Genomic DNA, 20,050 nt, shown 5'->3' with positions numbered 1-20,050 from the left:
CTCAGGCGGGAGCAGCCCCCGGCGGGCCTGAGGCGAGGGGAGGCCCGGTCCCCGCCGGCGGGCAGCACGGGCTAGCAGCTGCCCTGCCGCCGCGGGGATCTCGGCCAGCTCCACCGCTGCCTCCTGGGCGGCCTGGGGCTCCCCTGGGCCGGGCTGGTGCTGCAGTGGCTTCTCCCCCGGGCGCGGCGAGCCCGAGCCCCGTGGCCCGCAAGATGGCGCCAGGAAACCGCGACAGGGGGGATTTTCCCCGGGGAGCGGGGAGAAACGGTCTCCGGTGGGACGGGAAGGCAGAGGGCCGCCGGGGGGCTCTGGGGCGCCGAAGGCAAATCTCTCGCTGGCTGACGGAGCCGGTTACGGGGGTGGGAGCTGGCGGAGCTGCCGGGCCCCTCGTTACACCTGCCTGCGCCCCTCAACAACTCGTGTGCCCACGGGACGGCTCAGCCCAGATGCGAGGGGTGACACCCGCGCCCCCGTCTTCTGGGAGCCCAGAACATCACCTTTGCTCCTCTTTTGGTCGTTTGGGTAACACGATGTGCTGAGGTGTTTCTGGCTGCTTTGCCTTGCTCAGGAGCAGCCGCGTTACAGGAAGGACCCTGGGTGCCGGCACCAAGATCAGCCCCACGGCGTTGTTAACGCTGCAGAAACCAGCGTTTAGGAAGTGCAGCTCAACAGACAAGGGCTGGAAGACGGGACTGCCCCCGCTGCGTGCTGCCAAGGAATGGGAAAGGCTATTTGGCATCACGCCTAGTAACAAAACGTGTGGGTTTTCCACGGAGAGGGGCTGTGGCCAGGAAAAGGGGTGGGGGGACACCTTTTCTCTCTGTTCAGATTGAATTCAGGCAACAGGCCCAGCAGCTGCAAGAGAGCTTAGAAGCACTGCTCCCTAAAGGCACTCGCTTTCCTGAACAACCATCTCATCCCAGGACCTTGTGAGTAGTATTCCACAACCTTTCCTCCCAACTCTGCCATGAGGTCATTCCTGGGGGTGCAGAGGAGTTAAGTGGCATCCCCAAGGTCCAATAGATAGAAAAAGAAATTTGAGTTTTCTGCATGCCAGGCGCAGGATGAGCACTAAAAAGCACTGGGTTTCCACTCGCCCAGCTTCCACAGACCAAAAAGCCAAAGTAAGCTTTGTCACTGCAGACACGGGGTCCAAGCAAATACACACCAGCTATAGAGGAATAGTAGCAAGAGTGAAAAAGCTGCTGTGGCAGATCGTTCATTACCAATGTTTGTAGGCTGGTAATTTTGCATAGCTGTGACCATTTCCACCCCAAAAAGTGGTTACGTCCCCAAATCTTTCTATCCAGGACAAAGCAGGGCTAGGCTTGCTGCCACGAAAAACATGCTGTGCCTCTAGACTCAGCCAGAAAACAATTCCCTGTCCAGAATTGTCTGTTTTCAAGCTGAAAAAGAATCATTCTGTTCCTGCTTAGTTTAAAAACAGAAACTTGTGACTGAAATCAGTTTCTGTGGCTTTAACTGGCCACAGAGACAGCCCCTGAATATAATTGTGTTAGGCTGGAAAACAGTCTCCACTTTACCAATAAATTCTCAGTAAATAAATTAGGGCAGCTGCAGTAGCGAAACACAAAGTGGGGAGATGGGCACCTGCCTTTCTATCTAGCCCTTTCCGCGACTTGTCGGAGACACTTACCAGAGGGCTGCAAGAGCTAAGAGCGGCATTGGAAGCGCTCCAGAAGCAGCTGCTGGAGGTAACAGGAGAAGTGGCTAATGAGGATGTTCAGTGTCCGTTCCTGCATTACAACTATAGTGTTATCCATGTGGCACGTAGAGGGTGAAACACAATCTTCCTCACCTCTTAATGGACAAGGCGCCCTGCAGAGGATGTGTTCCTGGCATTTACAAACGATCCATGGCACCTGGAAACAAATTCCTTCTCATCTGGGACAGCTACACACTCACTTTCTAAGCAATGCTGTCTCTCATGTTCCCCACGCCCATCCCGTTTCCAGTCCTTTTCTACTTGTGCATGCTGTGCACGAGACAAGGAGATGCGTAGCTGAACCGTTCATATCAACTAATGGTAATTAATTGTTCCCACTAATTGTTCTCTGTTTGCATCACACAGGAAAATGAGTGTAGAGCAGTGGGACCCTGGGATTTACAGGAGACATGCAGCTTACTGACATGCAAATGCTAGTTCTTCAACTTTTTGAGTTTTTTTGCAGTGGCAGTTTTCTGGCAGTAACTCATTTCCTGTGAGCTACTTTTTAGAGAAAAGCAGCAAAGCAAAACAGCAATTTGGACCACAAGATGACTCATCCTGATCTCGAACTCCTTTGCCTTTCTTTGGCCTGTGCTGGCAGACTAAAATAATCAGGACAGGCAGAAGCAAGTCCAAAGAACTGAAAAAATCCCAGACCCTTTAGGGGATGGAGGGCTGGACACGTATGCTGCAAAGCCAACCCATCACACGGAGAAAGATATTTCCTTTAATGAAAATATGAATACAGAGATCATTGAAGAAACTGGTTTTGGTCAAGGACAATAAATGTGTTTAAAGCATGATTACAAGAAAACAAAATGAAATTAAAGGGTTAACATTAGACTGTACAACACACACCTCATCTCTAGAAAGACAGACCTTCCTTTTCTAAAATTAAGAAAATCATGGTCTGTGTCTCCAGCGGGGGAAAAGGCACCGTGACCTGGATCTCTTTTAGTGAAGGCAAAACAAAGGCAATCTGGCAAATAACCCACACGGTGCTCATGGACACACAAAGGTTTAGAATAATTCAACGGTTCTGCTTTTCTAAACGAAGCAATTACCCCCAAGTTTGTCCCACGATCCCACTGTAAGGTGTTCCATGTATCATTACCTCCTTCGCTGATTAGTGAAGATCAGCTCTTCAGACTGCAGGCCCGGGGTCTTTTGCAAGCTACCTCCTTCCTAGCATTTCAAGAACCGAGGACATCAGTGCCAGTCCTGCAGGCTGAACCCCTCCCTGAGCCACAAGCCTGGTGGGGCCGCATGCGAAGCAGAAAGCACTGCCGCCACGCACCAGTGCTCGTGTTGGTGACGTCCAGGGAATAATAAAAATGCAAAGCTTGACTGAGGCTTGCACTGAAGATGCAACCGCTGCAGTTAGAGGAGATCATGGGGAAAAAAGAAGAAAGGGAGACTTCTCTGGCTGGAAAATTTCATCTGTTTGGCAAAGCTTTCCATGAGTAGCCTACCCAGTGAAGCAGAGTATTCTTTCTGTAAGAAGTACCAGTTCCAAGCCCTGCCTAGCTCTGCTTCTACCAGCCTCAGGGTGCTATTAGCTGAACTGAGCACTGGGCGTTAGCTCCAAGAGCTGATGCTGGTACACTTGCAGAAGTGCAGTTTTGCCGAGAGAGGTGGGGGCTGAGGCTGCCGAGCAGGAGCTTATGTCCACTGCAGAACACCATGCGGGCAGCACAACGGCACCACATGCTCTCTTTGAATACCCCAAGGAGGCCTCTGAGCAGATGGACATCCCAAGGACCACAGCTCAGCTGTGGAAATGCACAAGGAAGAAGCAGAGTAGCCACTGTGGTACTGGATGGCAGGCACGTGGCACTCCAATCTTGCACATGCTGGTGACGTGATTTTAGCAAAGGTGCTTGTAAGGCTTCAGAAGTTCACAGTATGAGGCTTGTTTGTAACTACAGCCTGTCCGCACCATAGCTGGCGTGGCTATGTATTTATTGGGGTGCTGCAGCTACCTGGTCAGTCTGTTACCTCCCTGGCAACCGTGGTCCCTAAGCCCATGCAAGCTGAGACAACAGGGATGCAGGTGAAGGAACGCGCCTATCTCCCATCTTCCCTGAGCAGAGGGATTGTATGACAAACATCTCAATGCACCAAAGCACACTGCTCCTCACGTAGCTAGTCTTCGTGAGACAGTTCAGACGAATTAGACCATCTGTCTGTGACCACTGGGTCACACCTTAGCACAGAAATATCAGGTCAACAGGACAAGTAAATTCTATATCCCTAATATAGGAAATGCTTTCTTGACTAAAAGGGAAGTGTGTAATCTTGTTCAAAAGTCATTTTTTGTCCTCCATGCTGTATTTCAGACTGCGTGGAGACAACTTGTTTAAACAAATGAGTCTACTTTTTCTGTCAAAAGCATTAACTCCTAGCTGCTTCCCACTTGAAAATCACTTACGGAAGTGGTTGGTTTTTTTTTTCTTTTGCAATGGCAATAGAGGATATATGTAGTGGCTGTCTTCTGAAATACTAACATCCTGTCAACTCTATCAAACCTTCTGATCTTCAACTTCCCACAAAGTCCACAGGGTGTCTACTTACCTTAAGCAAAAATGGATTGCAGTCAGAAGGATGGGAATTTTAACAGAGCGTGATATTCCCTACTGTATTACCCAGTCCCTAGAGATGTTTAAAATAAATTAAAAAAAAAAAAAAAAAAAACCAAAAAAACAGCAAATGCAGCTAGCATACTCAGAGGAACTCTGGGATCTAAGACAACATGCCTGTCTTTGAGAACACATCGTACTGCGAGCAGCCTGCTTCCCCATTTGGTACCAGAATCTCCGCTGGCCAAAAAACTCGCCACTCCTCTCCCAGTCCTACAGGATCACCTAGCCATTTCCTTCCTGCCTTTCCTGCCTCCAGTTAGGTGCACAGATTGTCTTTCCAGTACACAGTCCCACTGGAAAAGGCAGTGCTGCTCCAGTTCAATTCAGCAGTAAGTAACCCCTGTAAAACTACAGCAAAAATTGGCGATTCTGCCAATGTTTTGGCAGGCCAAAACATACAGCTCCGTGAAACTAAGCAGACTGTCATCTGAGAAAGACAGAGGCAGGACTGCAAGGTTTGAGGGAGTGCCCCCAGCCACAGCACTGGAATGGTGGTTAGCAGTCTGGTTAGCAGTCACTTGGCTTAGGCAGGTTAAGATGGAGAAGCTCTGCCGGAGCCCTTGTGGCACGCGCTCCCGGGATCAGCACTGTGCACGCTGCACTGGCGTATACCCTGAGCTTTTGCACTCAGGGAGAGGGGAGGAGTCCTCTGCCGTGCCTTCCTGGCACGCTTTGTGGCCCCTCCAACCACGCTGAACGCCTCAGCCAGCTTAAAACAAATTTAGGAGTGGCAGAAGTCTCAAAGGCATTTGGCCCCTACAGGCTTTTTTGTGACCTTCAGTGGCATATTAGAAGCCAGGAGACCTACTAGCAAATTCTTCTGAACAGCCCAAATATAAGGAGTGCTTCAATCAAAATGTGTTCGTGACCAAATGAGTCCAGAAATAAAAACACTGAATATATTAGTTGCAATTTTGAAAGCATATGAAAGACAAAGGTTATTGTTCCCTGCTATTCTGAGGCTGCTGGTCTGGAATGCTACCATTGCTTTCCAGAAGGCATCTAAGAGGCACTTCCTTCTTTGTGGATTGTGCAATTTGCAGGTACCCACCTGGCATTTAACTCTTTGGAAGATCAGCACAGCAGCATGCAGAAGGGGCAGACGTGGTAGGGCCCAACTTGAAATGATAAGCATTAAGTCATAACTTCTGACAGGAGAACCAACCTACCTCCAAACTGGGTGCCTGTCTTTGTTGGAGCAAACAAGATTACAGGCCATTTGGGAATGTGCTAAAATAACCATTCCTTGGCCAGAAAGCACACAGCTTGGCAAGTCACAATAGAGCCTCCAGCACGTCTTCCTCAGCTTCAAACCTCTCTTGAGCACTTCAGGATTTTGTTTCCCAATGCTCCTCTGACAGACAGCAAGCAAACATCATCCCTTTTCATAGCGACTTCAAGAAACAAAGGCACCTACACAAATCACCAACTGACAACAAAGATCTACCAGTTGTAGACCGCCACTCCTAATATGCAGAAGTGAACCACAACGGACAACACTGACCAGTTGTCATCACCGATGAAGAAGAGGACAGTTACTTTAAAAACCCAGTTGGTAATCTCAGTTTCTCAAGGCAGAATAAAAACACGTGGGACCAGACCCGTCCCACACAACTGGCAATGCATTGAGGACATGTAGTGAGCCCAGCAGCAGGCTTTGTGGCTCAGTTTTGTGCCTGGAAGTTGCTAGTGGTGGGTTGCCTAGGTGGGACATGAAGGGATACAGGCTCACCATCTCTGGCAAGTCCCAGGACATATAGTGGTAGGAACAAATCCTTATGAGGAAAGACGAAGGGTAACGACTGGGTAAACACAAGAAAGAATTATCAGACTAGCAACGTCCTTCTTATTTCCTTACTAACACATGTGAAATATCTACCAGAATACCCAGCATTGCTGAAAAGGCACCACAGTCGCAGTGAAATACAGCTACTTGAACTTGGATATCCAAGCTGAAGAAAAAAATTGAAGAAGTGTATTCCAGGGCTTCTTTTAAAACAGCAAAAGTATTGTATAAAAACATTTCCCTGTACAGTAACATTAAAACGAGAAACATTAACGTCTGCATCTTGCTTCAGCTAGTATTAAATTTCATCATAGCTAATGGAAACCACCAACGGCTGCTCTGCATCGGCCCTAAAAGCAATGAAAGGGAGCTCACTGACTGTGCAAAACTGCAAATTGCTCCTAGCTCTGTGCATCTCAAAATACGTTGTGGAGCAGAAAATCTTGTTCCCCTAGAAGGGAACAGAGTTTTTAAAAAAAAAAAAAACACCCAGAGACAACTATGTCGTTTGCCTGGTTACTTGACACCTTCCACATTTCCAGAGGAGAGAGATTCCAGAGCTGCCTGCTATGAGGAACTCTTCTCCTTGTATTTCTGGTAAGCATCCAATATCTCCTTGACAACACTTGGATCGTCAAGTGTGGTGACATCTCCCATGTTGCTTGATTGTTCAGTGACTACTTTCCTCAGCAGCCTTCTCATGATCTTCCCTGATCGGGTTTTAGGAAGACGTTTCACCACCTGCAGAGAAGGGAAAGATGCACCCATATTAGAACCTGGGTCCTGCTGGAAACCACAAGGAAATTTGGCTGAACTGTCCTAAGCCTGGCACGCTATCTCATGGCCACAGCTCCTTTGAGCCTCCTGGGAAATACTAGACCATCGAGCACATTGGTTTATGTCCAAGGAAAGGCATGTCACTAGCATCAATTCCTTGTGCTATAGATTTTACCCTCATCTAAGTGGATTTCGTTCCCCATTTACTCATTGCTGTATATCTCCAGGCTGAGTGCTGCAGGATGCACAGCTCTTTGGAGAATCAGGTCCTGAATAAGCTGTTAGTTATTGATCTAGAAAGCTAGTTACACTTGAAAACTCAGGCACTAATGATGACACAGATGTCAACACATGACCAGAACAGACATTCGTATTCCCCTTTACAAGGCAGGAGTATAAAGCACACAATACTGCACGCCAGCTACAGGGTCTCCTACTCAAGGGATAACTCCTGTCTGCTGATGTGTCTCTCTGCTTGATTGTATCTGTCAGCCTACACGCCTTCCTTCATAACCAGAAGAATGTTAAATGTCTTGGCTATGCTTCCTGCAAAGGACGTAGCTGCAGATTCAAAGGCTTTAGCATAAACTTGAACCTGGTAAAGAGTTCTCAGGCACCGAACAGAGACACTAGCAGGTCTCACATTTTGCTACATGATCAGGCCAGTAGGCTACAAAACTCCAAAGCATTAACTAACATAGAAGGAAAGAATTGTAGGACTTCTCTGCAGGACTGCCCCCAAACACAGGGAAACAGAGATGTTTCCTTGCAAACCTGCAAATTCTGGGAGCTGCTCCAATCCACTGAGGACGTCTTGGGCTGTTCCAAGTTGCATGAGCCACCCTTGTCTGCTCCTGACATATTCTGTAACCTGTGCCTTGGTGTCCACCTTCCCAGCACATGGCTAAAGCAGAGCCCCTCAAAGTAGTGGTCTGGTCACTGCCTCCAAGCAGAGAGTGGAATGGATGCAGAGGGGCCTTGGGGGGCAGCTAAGGGGCAGCTTTGTGCACTCTCCCCAAACACACAAATGGAGCTGCTGAAAGGTGAGCAGGCTTGAAACAGAGCCTGGAGTTCGTCAGTGCTCCCAGGGTCAGGCTGAACAGCCATCTGAGGTACACAATAGAAACAGCCAGTGCTTTGGGATCTGGCGTTGATGCTAATTATCAGCGCAAAATAGCTGGGCAGTGGAAAGTGTCACTCTGCCCCTCGGTGACACGGAAGGTTGTGGCATTTCTCTACAGTTTGGTAGGATTTTATCTGATCCATTGCACAGGGCCAGAGAGAGCAGCACTACATTGCTTCAGCAAGGGGTTAGCTGAGGGCAAGAGCTATGTGGAGCAGTAATGCTGCTGCATGGCGAACAGGGACATCAAGTGTGTCTTGAGGCACAGGGTGGGCCTGGGGTTCCTCTTTGCCAGAGCTCTTGCCAAGCACGGTGCTCTCAACACTCTCTGTGCATCCCATTTTGAGGGTTGTTCAGCACTTGGCCAAAACGGAGCAGCCTCAGGGTAGCTCGAAAACACGCTCTATAGCAGCCCCACCAAGAAGCTGCTCTGCAGGCTGGAGCAGCTGTAATATCCCAGCCACCCGCTGGGTCACTGCTGACCCTCAGGCATGGAGAAGGAGCACCTGCAGACCACTGCACCTGCCCTCCCCTCCCCTCCACCTAGTTCTGTTTTTCTGCTTCTCATCCTGCCAGAGAGGGACAACAGCAGCACTGCAGGCAGGAAGGTGAGGCTTGCTCAGTGTGACCATTCCTTCTCTTGGTCCCAGTTACAGTCTCCCACTTACCAGAATGTGGTCAGGCACAGCGTATTTTGCTATCTTGGAAGCCACTATGGTTTTGAGCTCTTCTTTGACACGGTCTATATGAGCTGTCTGCTCCTTTAGCACTATGAACGCAAAGGCACCTGGAAGACAAATGAGCAGAAGCCACATACCTCATATTAGACACTGGCTGGCAAGACCAGGGATGCTCATTCAAATGCCAAGACAGGTTTCAAATCATTGCTATGTGCAATCTAGGGACTGCCAAGAAAACCATAGATCCTGTTTACAAAAGGGAGTCAGACTCCAGCCCTCAAATGATGGCCCAGCCTTCTCTTGGCATCTATGGACCAGACTGATCTCAGTGACAATGACAACTCAACATAAATTACCACAGTGTCGCTGGGATCAAAAGCTGGCCAACGGCAAATCAGCTATTCCCGTTCTGTTCCAAGGACATCGCTGAGCACAACCCTTTTTAAGGAAGCTCTAACACATACGTAAACACTATGTGTGAAAACTGTTTAGGGGAGTAATACCTGCACCCAGCTTAGGAACATGCAGTTATTTTTACGGCTGTGTTTGCCTCTTGGGGCTGCAACACCAGTCAACCTAAGGATAACTGCCCTCCCATTCCCTAGGCACCTCGTAACACGGAGCCCAGGTTAGAAATTAAGGAAAGTGTATGCAGGTGTCACGTCAGGACACTGCTTTTCACATACCTTCTCCTTTGATCTTGTGTGGATACCCAATCACAGCTGTCTCAGGGACCTCAGGGTGATCAGCCTTCACAAAAAGTGAAACAAAAACACACAGAGCATAACAACTGCTTCAAGCCCTGCAGAGTTTGCACCAGTTGCTCTAGGAACAAAACACCTTGCCGTATCTCACCCTCCCCTTGGCAGATCCAAGTAAAGCACAACAGGAAAGCTGGATGCCACCTTCCTACTGCATGCTCAGTTGGTGGCCAGGGCCGTGGCCATGTCTCTGGGAGTAGCATTTACTCACTGGATTGGCCCTGGTTTTAAACACACAAATAAGTACTCTTACAGACACTGCTAAGCCCCACTGCACACCAAGCTGCATTTGCACCAGCTCGAAAACTGCTTTCTCTTTCTTTGTCTGTGCTCTTGTGTGTGCATGGCTACAGTCCCAAGTGGTGACTGGCCATGGCCAAATCACAAGCAAAACCAGTTCTGCATTGCTCTGTGCCACAGGGAACTGTTGCCAGCAGAGCAAAAGTGAAGCTGCCAACATCATGCTCCACATCTGACTGGCGTTTATAAGTGCCCAAAGCACAGCGGAAGGCAGAAAGAATCAGGCCTTTTCATCGTCCCAGAAGGGGGGAAAGGTTGTTTTGCCAAATGCATTTTTTTATTATTACGCTACACAACAGTGATTTATTCTCTGTCACACTTCAGAGTTTAATTTAACGTTCTTCTGAAGTACAAAGACAATTTGTGTGCAGACCGGAAGAAATCGCATATCTGAATCCCACACCAAAAACTGGATTATGCTATCTTAAATTAGATTAAAATATGAAAGAGTACATCGCAGAGCAATCAAAGCATGTAAATATATTTGCATATACACATGCGTACACATACACAGAGTGAGGGAGGAACTGGATCCTGTACCTACGATCAGAAACCCACACAGACAAAAAATTTACTCAGAGGAGACAGTAGGATCCTGCGTGCCATGCAAACACAGCTCAGGTTTATCAAATGTTACATTTAAGTGCCATTTGCAGGCAAAGCACATAATATAGAAATAAATATTCAGGTCAAGCTTTGAAGGTAAATGCTCTGAGGACTTCTTGTTTTCAATTCTCTGAGCTAATATTATTTTCTCTCAAAATGACAGGCTAGCTTTGCAGCTGACATGAATCAGCATTGCTTCATATTTAACACTGCTGAATTCTCAGCATACTCAGCTAGTTCAGACGAGCAAGAACCACAGATTTGGGAAGGAGAGGCTAGGTGTTAGCAGAGGGGAAGGAACAAACAGGAGAGACAATCCCTTACGGAGACTCCACCAGCATCCAAAATTACAGCTGCCACAGTACAACGGCACCGAGAGGAAACAGCTCGGACAGTTCGACTGCAGGGACTGCCCGTGGTGTGACTGCTTTCTCACTTGCCCATTTGTCATCTCCTTAATAAGGGTGCCGTTTCCTTTTGCACGTTTGCTATTCATTGTGCGTCAAGCTGCTGTGCGTATGCAGGGGCAGAGATTTGAAGGCAACAGACCCCGCACTTGTTTAAATTCATAAAGCTTCTTTCAAGGGGCCACCCTGCCCCACAGATATGCCCTGTCAAGGGACCTCTACCTGCTCAGAACTTACCATTGCATCTTCTATCTCTGCCGTCCCGAGCCTGTGTCCGCTGATGTTAATGACATCATCCATGCGCCCCGTTATCTGGTAATAGCCTTTCTTGGTCCTGTAAGCACCATCCCCTGTGAAGTAGTAACCTACAGCAAGGACACATGGGTGGTCAGCAGCACAAAGTGTGCCAGGCTGTTGCTTTGGGCTCTGATGCAAACAGGCTATGCTCTAGGATGGCGAGTAGGGTAGGGTGGATCAGGCAGGACTCCTGAGCTTACAGCTGCATGACCTGCCACATACCATTTCCCACTTGCCTCTGCCATCTCCAGCCTTCGTCTGCTCTGCCTGGGCTGTGCTGGCTCCAAGTAAGCACCTGAGCAGCACCAAGACAGCAGAGGTCAGATCTCTGCCAAGATGGGCAAAATTACTGTAGGCAATCAGCAGCAAACAGTGGCTGATGTTCCCTGTAGGAAAACCGGGTCCAGCAACACAACACAGTGATGCTTTGTTGAATTTACAAAACCAAGGGGGGCTCTCTGATCTCCCTGGGCTTTACACGCCTACAGCTGCACAGCAACTGCGTGCTCAGGCCTGGTGCATACAGCTCTAAGATAAAACCACTTCAAATGCCATCTGCCATCATGCCATAGGCTACTGGTCAAATTCAGGTCTGCTGCTAGCTGCACCTCAGCGCTCATGGAAAACTAAAACTGTTCAGCTGAAAGGGAGCAGTTCTATTACATTTTGTACATGGGAACACTGCCAATTTTTTTAATCACTTACACTGGGACTGATGAAAAGCCATCTCCCCTCCTGGCTAACAAAGATTCAGATCCCAGATAACAGGCCCTCTCCAGCATATGAGCATGGCAGAAACACTGCTATCAGATTAGCTGGAAAAAAAAAAAAAGCCCATGATAAGCATGGTGTTTGGAGAGTCTAAAACTTCTGATGGGAACTGAAAAAGACCCCGTGGTTCCAGGAAACTCCAGTGTCACTGGGGACACATCTAGTGACACAGATTGTGTTGGCTCTTCATCAAAGCCATGTCCGCACCTGAATTGTTCCTGTGGCACTTCTGAGCAGCAGCAGGCAGCTAGTGCTGCGAAGTCTGAAGGTGGTGCTTGCCAGGACCCATTGCTGGCCAATTCATGGACTTTCAGTCATGCCTCCGGCCCTTCCAAATCAACTAAATACCAACAAGATTTCAGATGCGAACATGTAGTGAATAATAAGGGACTATGGGCTCATTCAATTTCGTCTACCAGTTTCCCATTCTTATTTTCCAACTGTTTTTGTACAACTTACAGGATTGTCTCTCTAACTCTTGTCTACCTTGTAGCTTTCAAATCCCTTTCAGTTGCTCCCCTGAGTGTCCAATCTTCTACAAAAAATGTTTCCCTGCCACTTCTAATTACTGGCCAGACACAACTTGACCATGTTTTAAAGAAGGAAGGATGTAACACAGCCTGTGACTGCAGCAGTGAGATTCAGTGATGTAGGAGGTACCTTCCCATCCAATATGGCCCCAACGAAAAGGTATTTGGACTTTAAAATCTGGGCATTAAAAAATTCTAAAAAATACATTCCCCTTTGACAGCTAGAACACTATCTAAGACCATTAGTGCATGCTTGCAACACGTGACACACAACCCCAAGGAGCCAAGATCTGGCTGGTACAGAAATACCACAAAGTGCTGCGGAAAATATCTAATGTGCTTACACTGCAGCGCAAACTGCCTTCCACTGGCACTTTCCTTACCTGGGTAGGCTTTGAAATAGGCATCAACAAATCGCTGGTCATCTCCATAGATTGTTCTTGCCATGCCAGGCCATGGCTGGGCAATGCAGAGCGCACCGGACACATCATTGCCCTCTATAACCTTTCCCTGCAGGTTCAAGCACAGGAAGGACGATCAGGTGAACAAAACAGGAATACGAAGTGCTTCTGTGTCACCGATCGGGCAAGAGTCACCCTGTTGCTCACTGCAGACTGCCAGCGGAGGGCGACAGGTGGAGAAAATGAATCCGCTCGTGGAGCTACTACGCACTGCCTGTGTCATGCCGTCCTCGCCCCTTGAGGCCAGCAGCACGGCAGGTAAGACAGCTGTAAGACTAAAAGGAAAGTGAGTCCTGTGACTCTCCGGCGGGCAATGCCAGCAAAGATGACAGCAAAGATGTGCTGAGCAGCCAGAGGATGCCTGGGATGAGGCTAACAGTGAAATGCCTGGACCCCTGCCTTCCACTTTCACTTTTGTTAACTGCCACATTCCCATACCAAACTGTGTCTGTGGGAGGTTACACGCTTTACTGTTTAACAGGGCACTGGAGCGCAGATGGGGATCACTCAGCACAGCTTCGCAGACCAGCACCAGTTTTCTCACAGACACCCACAGTTGCAAGGCCTCATGCCTTTCATTTTCCTTGGAAAACTCCACCAGTCCCGTTGGCTTCTCCAGCCTCGCCACGTCACTGGATGTTGCACGCGCTGCTCCAACTGTTCAGCTCCCTGGTTCCCAGGAGCTGTGTGACCTCTGACTGCTCTCATAAATAGAGGTAGCAGCTCTTAATCAGAAGCAGTGTAAGATCATAAAAGTGGTGCTGACACTCCTCTAAGAGCGAGGAATGGTTTTTTTCCCAGGAGCTGTGTGATTTCTGACTGCTCCCATAAATGGAGGTAGCAGCTCTTAATCAGAAGCAGTTTAAGACCATAAAAGTGGTGCTGAAAATGCCAGCACTCCTCTAGAGATTTGCAGACACCTTGCAATGCCCAGTTGGCAAGCTGTATGGACATTTGAGATATGCCCAATATAAAAATTGCTCATCTATTCTACCGTTTTCATGGAGGAACAAACATCCTTCCAGATCCTGTTCCTCTGCCATCAGAAAGGTGATCAAGGCAAAAACACACAGCAGCTTCTCTTTCGGGTACCCAGCACAGCCTCAACTCACATTCTCATCCATCAGCACGGGCACAATCCCAAAGAAAGGTCTCATAGCCATAGCTGGAACGATCTCAGCTTTCTCCTCTGAAGGCCGCGGGGCAATGCAGATGCCACCAGTTTCTGGAAGAATAACAAAAAACACAATATTTGGGGGTCCATCCAATGCTGGATGAAAGCAAATGCCAGCTCTTCTTAGTTAAAGAAGAGAATAGCGAAGTCACCTTGCAATAAAAAGCCACTGGGAAGGAGCTATGCAACACCAAGTAGCACAGCTATCTGAAAGGAGCACAGATAAACCAAAGCAGCACTGATAAACCAAGAGCTCTTTGTGAATACAAGAAAGGCTTAAATGTAGAAAAGCGTCTGGCAAGCCAAGATGACGCCACCAATGCCTACTCTATCTACAGGGACACTGCAGCAGGCAGAGAGCAGAGAGCTGCAGGCAGGTCCCCCCGCCTTGGTGAGCTTGGATCAGGAGCTACTCCTACTCCCTTTCTGCACGATACACCATTCAGTGCCAGCTGCAAAAATTGCTGCCCTCCGTGTACATCGGTGACAAACCGCAGAGTGTGGCCAAGCAGCCGCCTCAGGGGAAGAGCAGCTCCCCATGCCCCAGAGCATCAGGATCGCTGACGTTCGGCTTAGCTCTTCGAAGGCTCAGAGGAGAGCAGTACACAGGCTACAGCAGCTGGCTTTGCACCAGGCGGCCTGCGGACCCTGCAGCAGCAGCCACGACGTGTGCGTTCAAGAGCCGTCCCACAGTCCCCTCCGTGGCAAATCACTCAGGCCCAGTGAAGACCCCAACAATTCAGCCCACATGCTCTGTTCCCAAAGTCGTCTCACAGATAAACCCATTCCTCCAGCTACCAACCAGCAACGGATACAGGCAGCTCTAACACACACTTACACCCTTGCAGATCCTCATGCTGACAGGGCTGCCTGGTGGCGGGGGCAGTACGCGCCAGCCCCATTTCCTACCCTAGAAGTGATTTTCCAGGGCACGTCACAAGCATATATAAGTACGTCAGGGGACTTCTGGTGCTGTTTTTACAGCTGTCTAAGGTTAGCTTTTCAGCACTTCAGGAGTCTGAATTACTATTATTACAGAGTATGAGATTAACCCACCCCTTACAGGCAGGTTGAGCTTATCTTCTATTCAAAATTGAACGTTTTATCATCCTTTTTCATTCCTGCTGGGATGAACGTTTAATCAGATTCCAACCTTAATCAGACCCTTTCTGTTCTAAAACTAATTCAGAAACACAAGAGAGAAACAAAAACAAAGGAGTATTAGGCTTTTAAAAATACAGCTCTATAAATAAAGGTATGTTCTGCCACTTGGAGAGTGCATTCCTCTACCAGCTTTGCTGAGGTTGTGAAAACTGAAACCAGGTATTGGAAAGGCTGAATTTGACCCTGAATTTGCATCCAGCTGCACTGACGTAGCTATGAGGAAGGGTCTCTTTGAGAAACTCTAAGCTTCAGATCTACAGAAAATAGTTTCACATGTGGCTTACACATAAAATTGTTTCACATTTCATTGATGGGCATGCATCTACTTCATACGTTTCTGTTTATTTTGAAAGGGTCATCTTGAATTTTTTCAGAAAAAGAAAAAAAGCACCCCAAACACCTACTGTTCCCTGTTTGCACAGACAAAATCTGCATCAGAGCAAGGAACCTGATTAAACTGGTGGTTGCTCTTCCTAAGCCAGTACTCATTCTGAATACAGCACTGCAAGCTGTGTTTCAACATGGGTTTTGCCACATCCTACACATGCTGCAGGCAGCTGCACATAAGGCAGTAAAGTCACATTCCAGAGGGAGCTGCACGGAGGCAAGGGTGCTTTAAAAATTATTTGCATGGTGAAGACCTATTCTAAATGGGCTTAAAAGTACCACTTTTAGCCACTGACAGATGACAGCTAGCAAGGTTTCTAGGCTCTACCCTGCCCTTATGAAGTCTGTGTCTTTAGAGGCAGAGCTGGCAGAAGAAAAGCCATGCTTCCACATTACCTGTGCCCGTGCTGTCGCTGTAGCGCAAATCCACCCAGACTTTAAGCAAGGACCGCAGAGTCTGAGCAGGGAGGGTGATGCATCGAAACAGGCTCCCCTCCCCATGAGTAAATCACCTCTGGCAGCAGGGTGCAGCACGTACTCTGCCACCATCGTGTTCACCACCACAGATAGATTGGACTGACTGCTTCGGGGGGAATCAGTCTCAGAAACACCAGCCCAGTCTAAATTGCTGTAAGATGATGACAACAAAAAAAGTTTCCAGGGCCTATTCAGAGATGTCTTTCAAAACCAGCTTTTGTTCACAGCTGCATACAACAGCTGTACTTTTTTTATAAAACCAATGACAAAAGTAAAAATACCTAGTGTCTCTTCTGCACTGTGAAGAACTACACCTGAAACTCAAACACGGCTTTGATTCTATTACTGTCAATCACAGCCCAGCAGTACCTAATATTTTAGCAGTAAGAGCCATAGGAATTTTCCATCTCTCTCATCTGCACATACCACACTACTTAAATTGCTTCTCGTAATTGCTATCTCACTCATTTGCTCATCCAAAGACTTTCAAGTGGATTCTTAAATCACCATTTGCTGATCTTTACGCCTACTGGGCTTTATTAGCTAGCAACACGTTGCTGCTTCGGAGAGCAACATACCGTAGAGGACACTGCATACAACAGTACAATTAACAAGCTATACTGAAATTGTCTACAAGAGGCGACACTGCAGGACCACAACCAGCATCCATCCAAGTATTTCTATGATCTCTTTCCATGCTCCCTTTACATTCAAAGGGAATATATCATGTTTCCAAGATTAATTTGGCTTCCTCTTTATTGGAAGCATCAACTGTGGAGAAAGATTGATTCTACTTTCTAATAAAATCAATTTCATGAATATTTATCATTATATTATGCTTCTAGGAGCTGGTAACTGTTTACTTGCAAAACTATGCCTTGTTCAAGGTAAGATCAAGCACTCTGCACTTACAGACTGTCCAGCAAATGTTCTTTAACCTCTCACCTGACAGTTGTTGCTCCAAAAACCCAGGAGAAATACAGTTTAATATAAGATCTAACCCTATACTTTGGAGGAAATAGGAGACAATGCATGCACACTGCATGCACCAGTTAACTGAAGACAAACTAAACCAAAAAACGTTAGGGCAAAAAATGATTCTTCTCAACTCTGTCACCATACAGTAATCCACTGCTTCTCCATGGTGTTTTATTTCAGAGCAGTGAGGAGGAAAGTATATAGCACCTAGCCAGTCAGCTTTCCTTCTGCTCAGCACGTGAGAACCCAGATGGTTTAAGAGATCAGTAACCGAAGTAGGTAGTAGTTAACATTGTTGCTCTGAATTCTGAGTTTGTTTTATTTCAAATCTGAAAATAAAAAGAGCCTGCAAGTCTGGTCTGGATTAAATGGAACTTGGTTGTGTGCTAGAAGCTAATTCATCACATTGAGATGGGCCACAGGAATCCTGAAGAGAGAGCCTGCTAGCAGGAATAAGGATGAAATCAGGAGCAGCTTGACTGGAAAGGGAATGAGTATTCTGCCCAATGGCAGCTAGACATTTAAGAGTAGGGACAGCTTTTTTTCAGCAGAGGCAGAATGCCAGCAGCTGTGCTGTGTCCCTTAAGTCCATGGCTCCATGGCAAACTGTGTGGTTCACAACTTGAGAAGGACATACTGCAAGACACCTTTAGCAACTCTTGAATGTTGGTGCCCAGAAGAGAGGACCTGATGCTGAGGTGGCTGGGAAGGAGCTGCAGGACTCCTTCAAGCGCAGGGCCCCGCCAGGCAGCACAGCCCCAGCCAGAGTGCAACGCCGTGGCCTCTCTTCGCTGCTGGCCAGGGAGGGCAGGAGGCAGGGATCAGCTCTGCTCCAGCTGGACAGGGATCTATGAGAGCCAGTCACTCTGTCCAGCAGGTTGTAAATGGAAAACAAGCCTTAAGTGATGCACACAGCTGGGCCAAGCATGTTGCCAAAACAGAAGCGCACTCCTTTTTGAGGCATCAGAGGTCCAGGGCCAAAGCAACTATGGCATACTGCTTCTGGGAGAAGCTGCTCCCAGGCAGCCCTGCTGGGTGACACCCACTGTCCCCTGCCCACCCGATGCACAGCCAGCAAGCCTCCACTCACTCCTTTCCAATCTGCCAGACCAGTTGCACTAGGTCCCTTTAACTACACAGCTTCGTTTTTCATCCTCCTCTAATCATTCCCAGGAAGGAAAACAAAGCACACCTATGTACAGATTGTGGCTATATGGAGCTGTAAATGCCTTTTCATGATAAGACCATATCAAGGTCAGTAGAGTTGGATAAATAATTGAAAATGAGGTTTCCAATTCAAGCTGCCTACTCCTAGCTTTGCCCAGAAATTCAATCTCTGCCTCCTGTTTCTAGAACCAATTGAGATTTTCCAGCATTCAAAATATCAAAGAACACTTAGAGGGGAAAAGAAAAAAAGCAATACCAACAACATTGGTATTGCTTTTATATGCTGTTACATTGCTATTACGGGCTGAAACTCCCCAGTGACTTTCAAAAGCTGATCAAAATGCCAGAAGTTTTTTTTTGACAGACTTGTTGGATCAAATTGAAATGTATTAATTCTTCTCTACCCACCAGCAACCTGTCAACAGTCAGGGCCCTCCACGCTCCCCAAAGGATGCCTTTTACCTGTCTGCCACCACGTGTCCACGAGGGTGCAGCGTCCTTCTCCCACCACGTGGTAGAACCACTGCCAAGCTTCGTGGTTGATGGGCTCTCCCACTAGACCAAAATAAGAAAGGACGCAGCCTGAGACTCAGGGGGTTGCAGGCAGTTCATTCTCCCTTTTGGTGCACCACACGCTGAATGCATGATCTTCCAGCAGAATGCTTACAGCATTTTTGCTGGGATGTGCAAAGGACTGCAATGCACTCATGTAACTGAGGACTGACGTTTTCCAGAAAGACCAAAAAGCAAGCAATAAATATCACTGAAAGCAACTAATCAATGCAGGTCATGTATAAGAACCTCAAGAATTCTAAATAATGCAGGAAAATGCTGCTTGGGTCTCCTAAGCCAGTAAAAGTCAAAGTGGTGTCATATACCACTGGATAAATCTTTTTAGCAAAGACTGCAATCCTGCAAAATAAGCTAGGAAACAGGCAATCACAGTAAGGTTCAATAGCCCCAACTTCAATTTGTTTCTCTTTCTGCTGAGAAAATATCTGAAAAGCCAGACAGGGAGCCTGCTTTATCACCTATTTTTAACCACATCCCGTCTGGTCAGCCAAGCTCCTCTGGTACCTTCATTTCACCAGCTAGAACCCCCTGTCTTTTTCAGAAGAAGATTTCATACCCCTTACCTGATCCCAAGGTCTTCAAGGAAGATCTGTCGTATTTCTTCACCCACTCTTCTCCATAATTCAGCAGCAAGCGTATAGCCGTAGGTGCTCCATAAAACTGATTAATTTTCAACCTTTGTACCACTTCCCAGTAACGACCTGCAAGATCACAAACAGGCTTTTTATCTGTCTAGCACTGACCTACCACTGCAAATGCTCAGCAGGAAGGTTAACAGCCAAAGCTAAAGCTGTGACTACTCTGAGTGCAGACGAAAACCAATGGCAATTTTTTTTTTCCACCCTGGATGCACAGATGATCCTGAATGTTGTAGACACGTGTTCCAAATGGAGCTTACCTCCCTTGAGCAGGCAGGTCACACCGGACAGGTTTCTAAATCTCCTTTGTCACACTGCCATGTCTAGCCAAACCTTTGCCCACCACTTCCTCACCTGGGTCAGGGTACACTGGAGTGCTTTCAAACAGGACAGAGGTGGCTCCATTGCAGAGTGGTCCATACACAACATAGCTATGTCCCGTGATCCAGCCAATGTCAGCCACACAGCCAAAAACATCGCCTTGCTGGTAGTCAAATACATACTGCAAAGATAAATGTAAGGCCAGCTGACTTTCTGTTGGCAGGCGCAAAGAGCTTAAAGGTAAGGTGCTGGACTGGACATCCAAGCGGGAGCAAGAGAGCGCACAGGGCGAGTGGAGCCA

At 47.6% G+C, this 20,050-nt stretch overlaps 1 protein-coding gene across 1 annotated transcript in view; it reads right to left on the bottom strand.

Moving 5' to 3' along the window:
* Window positions 1–2,452: 2,452 nt before the first annotated feature.
* Window positions 2,453–20,050, bottom strand: part of ACSS1 (acyl-CoA synthetase short chain family member 1) — a gene marked incomplete at its 5' end in the record, with an annotated part of 38,636 nt that continues 21,038 nt past the window's right edge. Inside the window, 9 exons of the mRNA XM_082306644.1 lie at window positions 2,453–6,898; window positions 8,726–8,844; window positions 9,424–9,487; window positions 11,049–11,176; window positions 12,793–12,919; window positions 13,983–14,095; window positions 18,680–18,772; window positions 19,354–19,491; window positions 19,783–19,930. Of these exons, the coding sequence (XP_082162770.1) occupies window positions 6,725–6,898; window positions 8,726–8,844; window positions 9,424–9,487; window positions 11,049–11,176; window positions 12,793–12,919; window positions 13,983–14,095; window positions 18,680–18,772; window positions 19,354–19,491; window positions 19,783–19,930 (1,104 nt within the window). The 3' untranslated portion in view covers window positions 2,453–6,724. The remainder of the gene's footprint in view (window positions 6,899–8,725; window positions 8,845–9,423; window positions 9,488–11,048; window positions 11,177–12,792; window positions 12,920–13,982; window positions 14,096–18,679; window positions 18,773–19,353; window positions 19,492–19,782; window positions 19,931–20,050) is intronic.

This window comes from Platalea leucorodia (assembly GCF_965183815.1).
Source record: "Platalea leucorodia genome assembly, chromosome: 3".
In the NCBI taxonomy this organism is placed as follows: domain Eukaryota; kingdom Metazoa; phylum Chordata; class Aves; order Pelecaniformes; family Threskiornithidae; genus Platalea; species Platalea leucorodia.
This window is presented reverse-complemented; position numbering and strand designations above follow the sequence as displayed.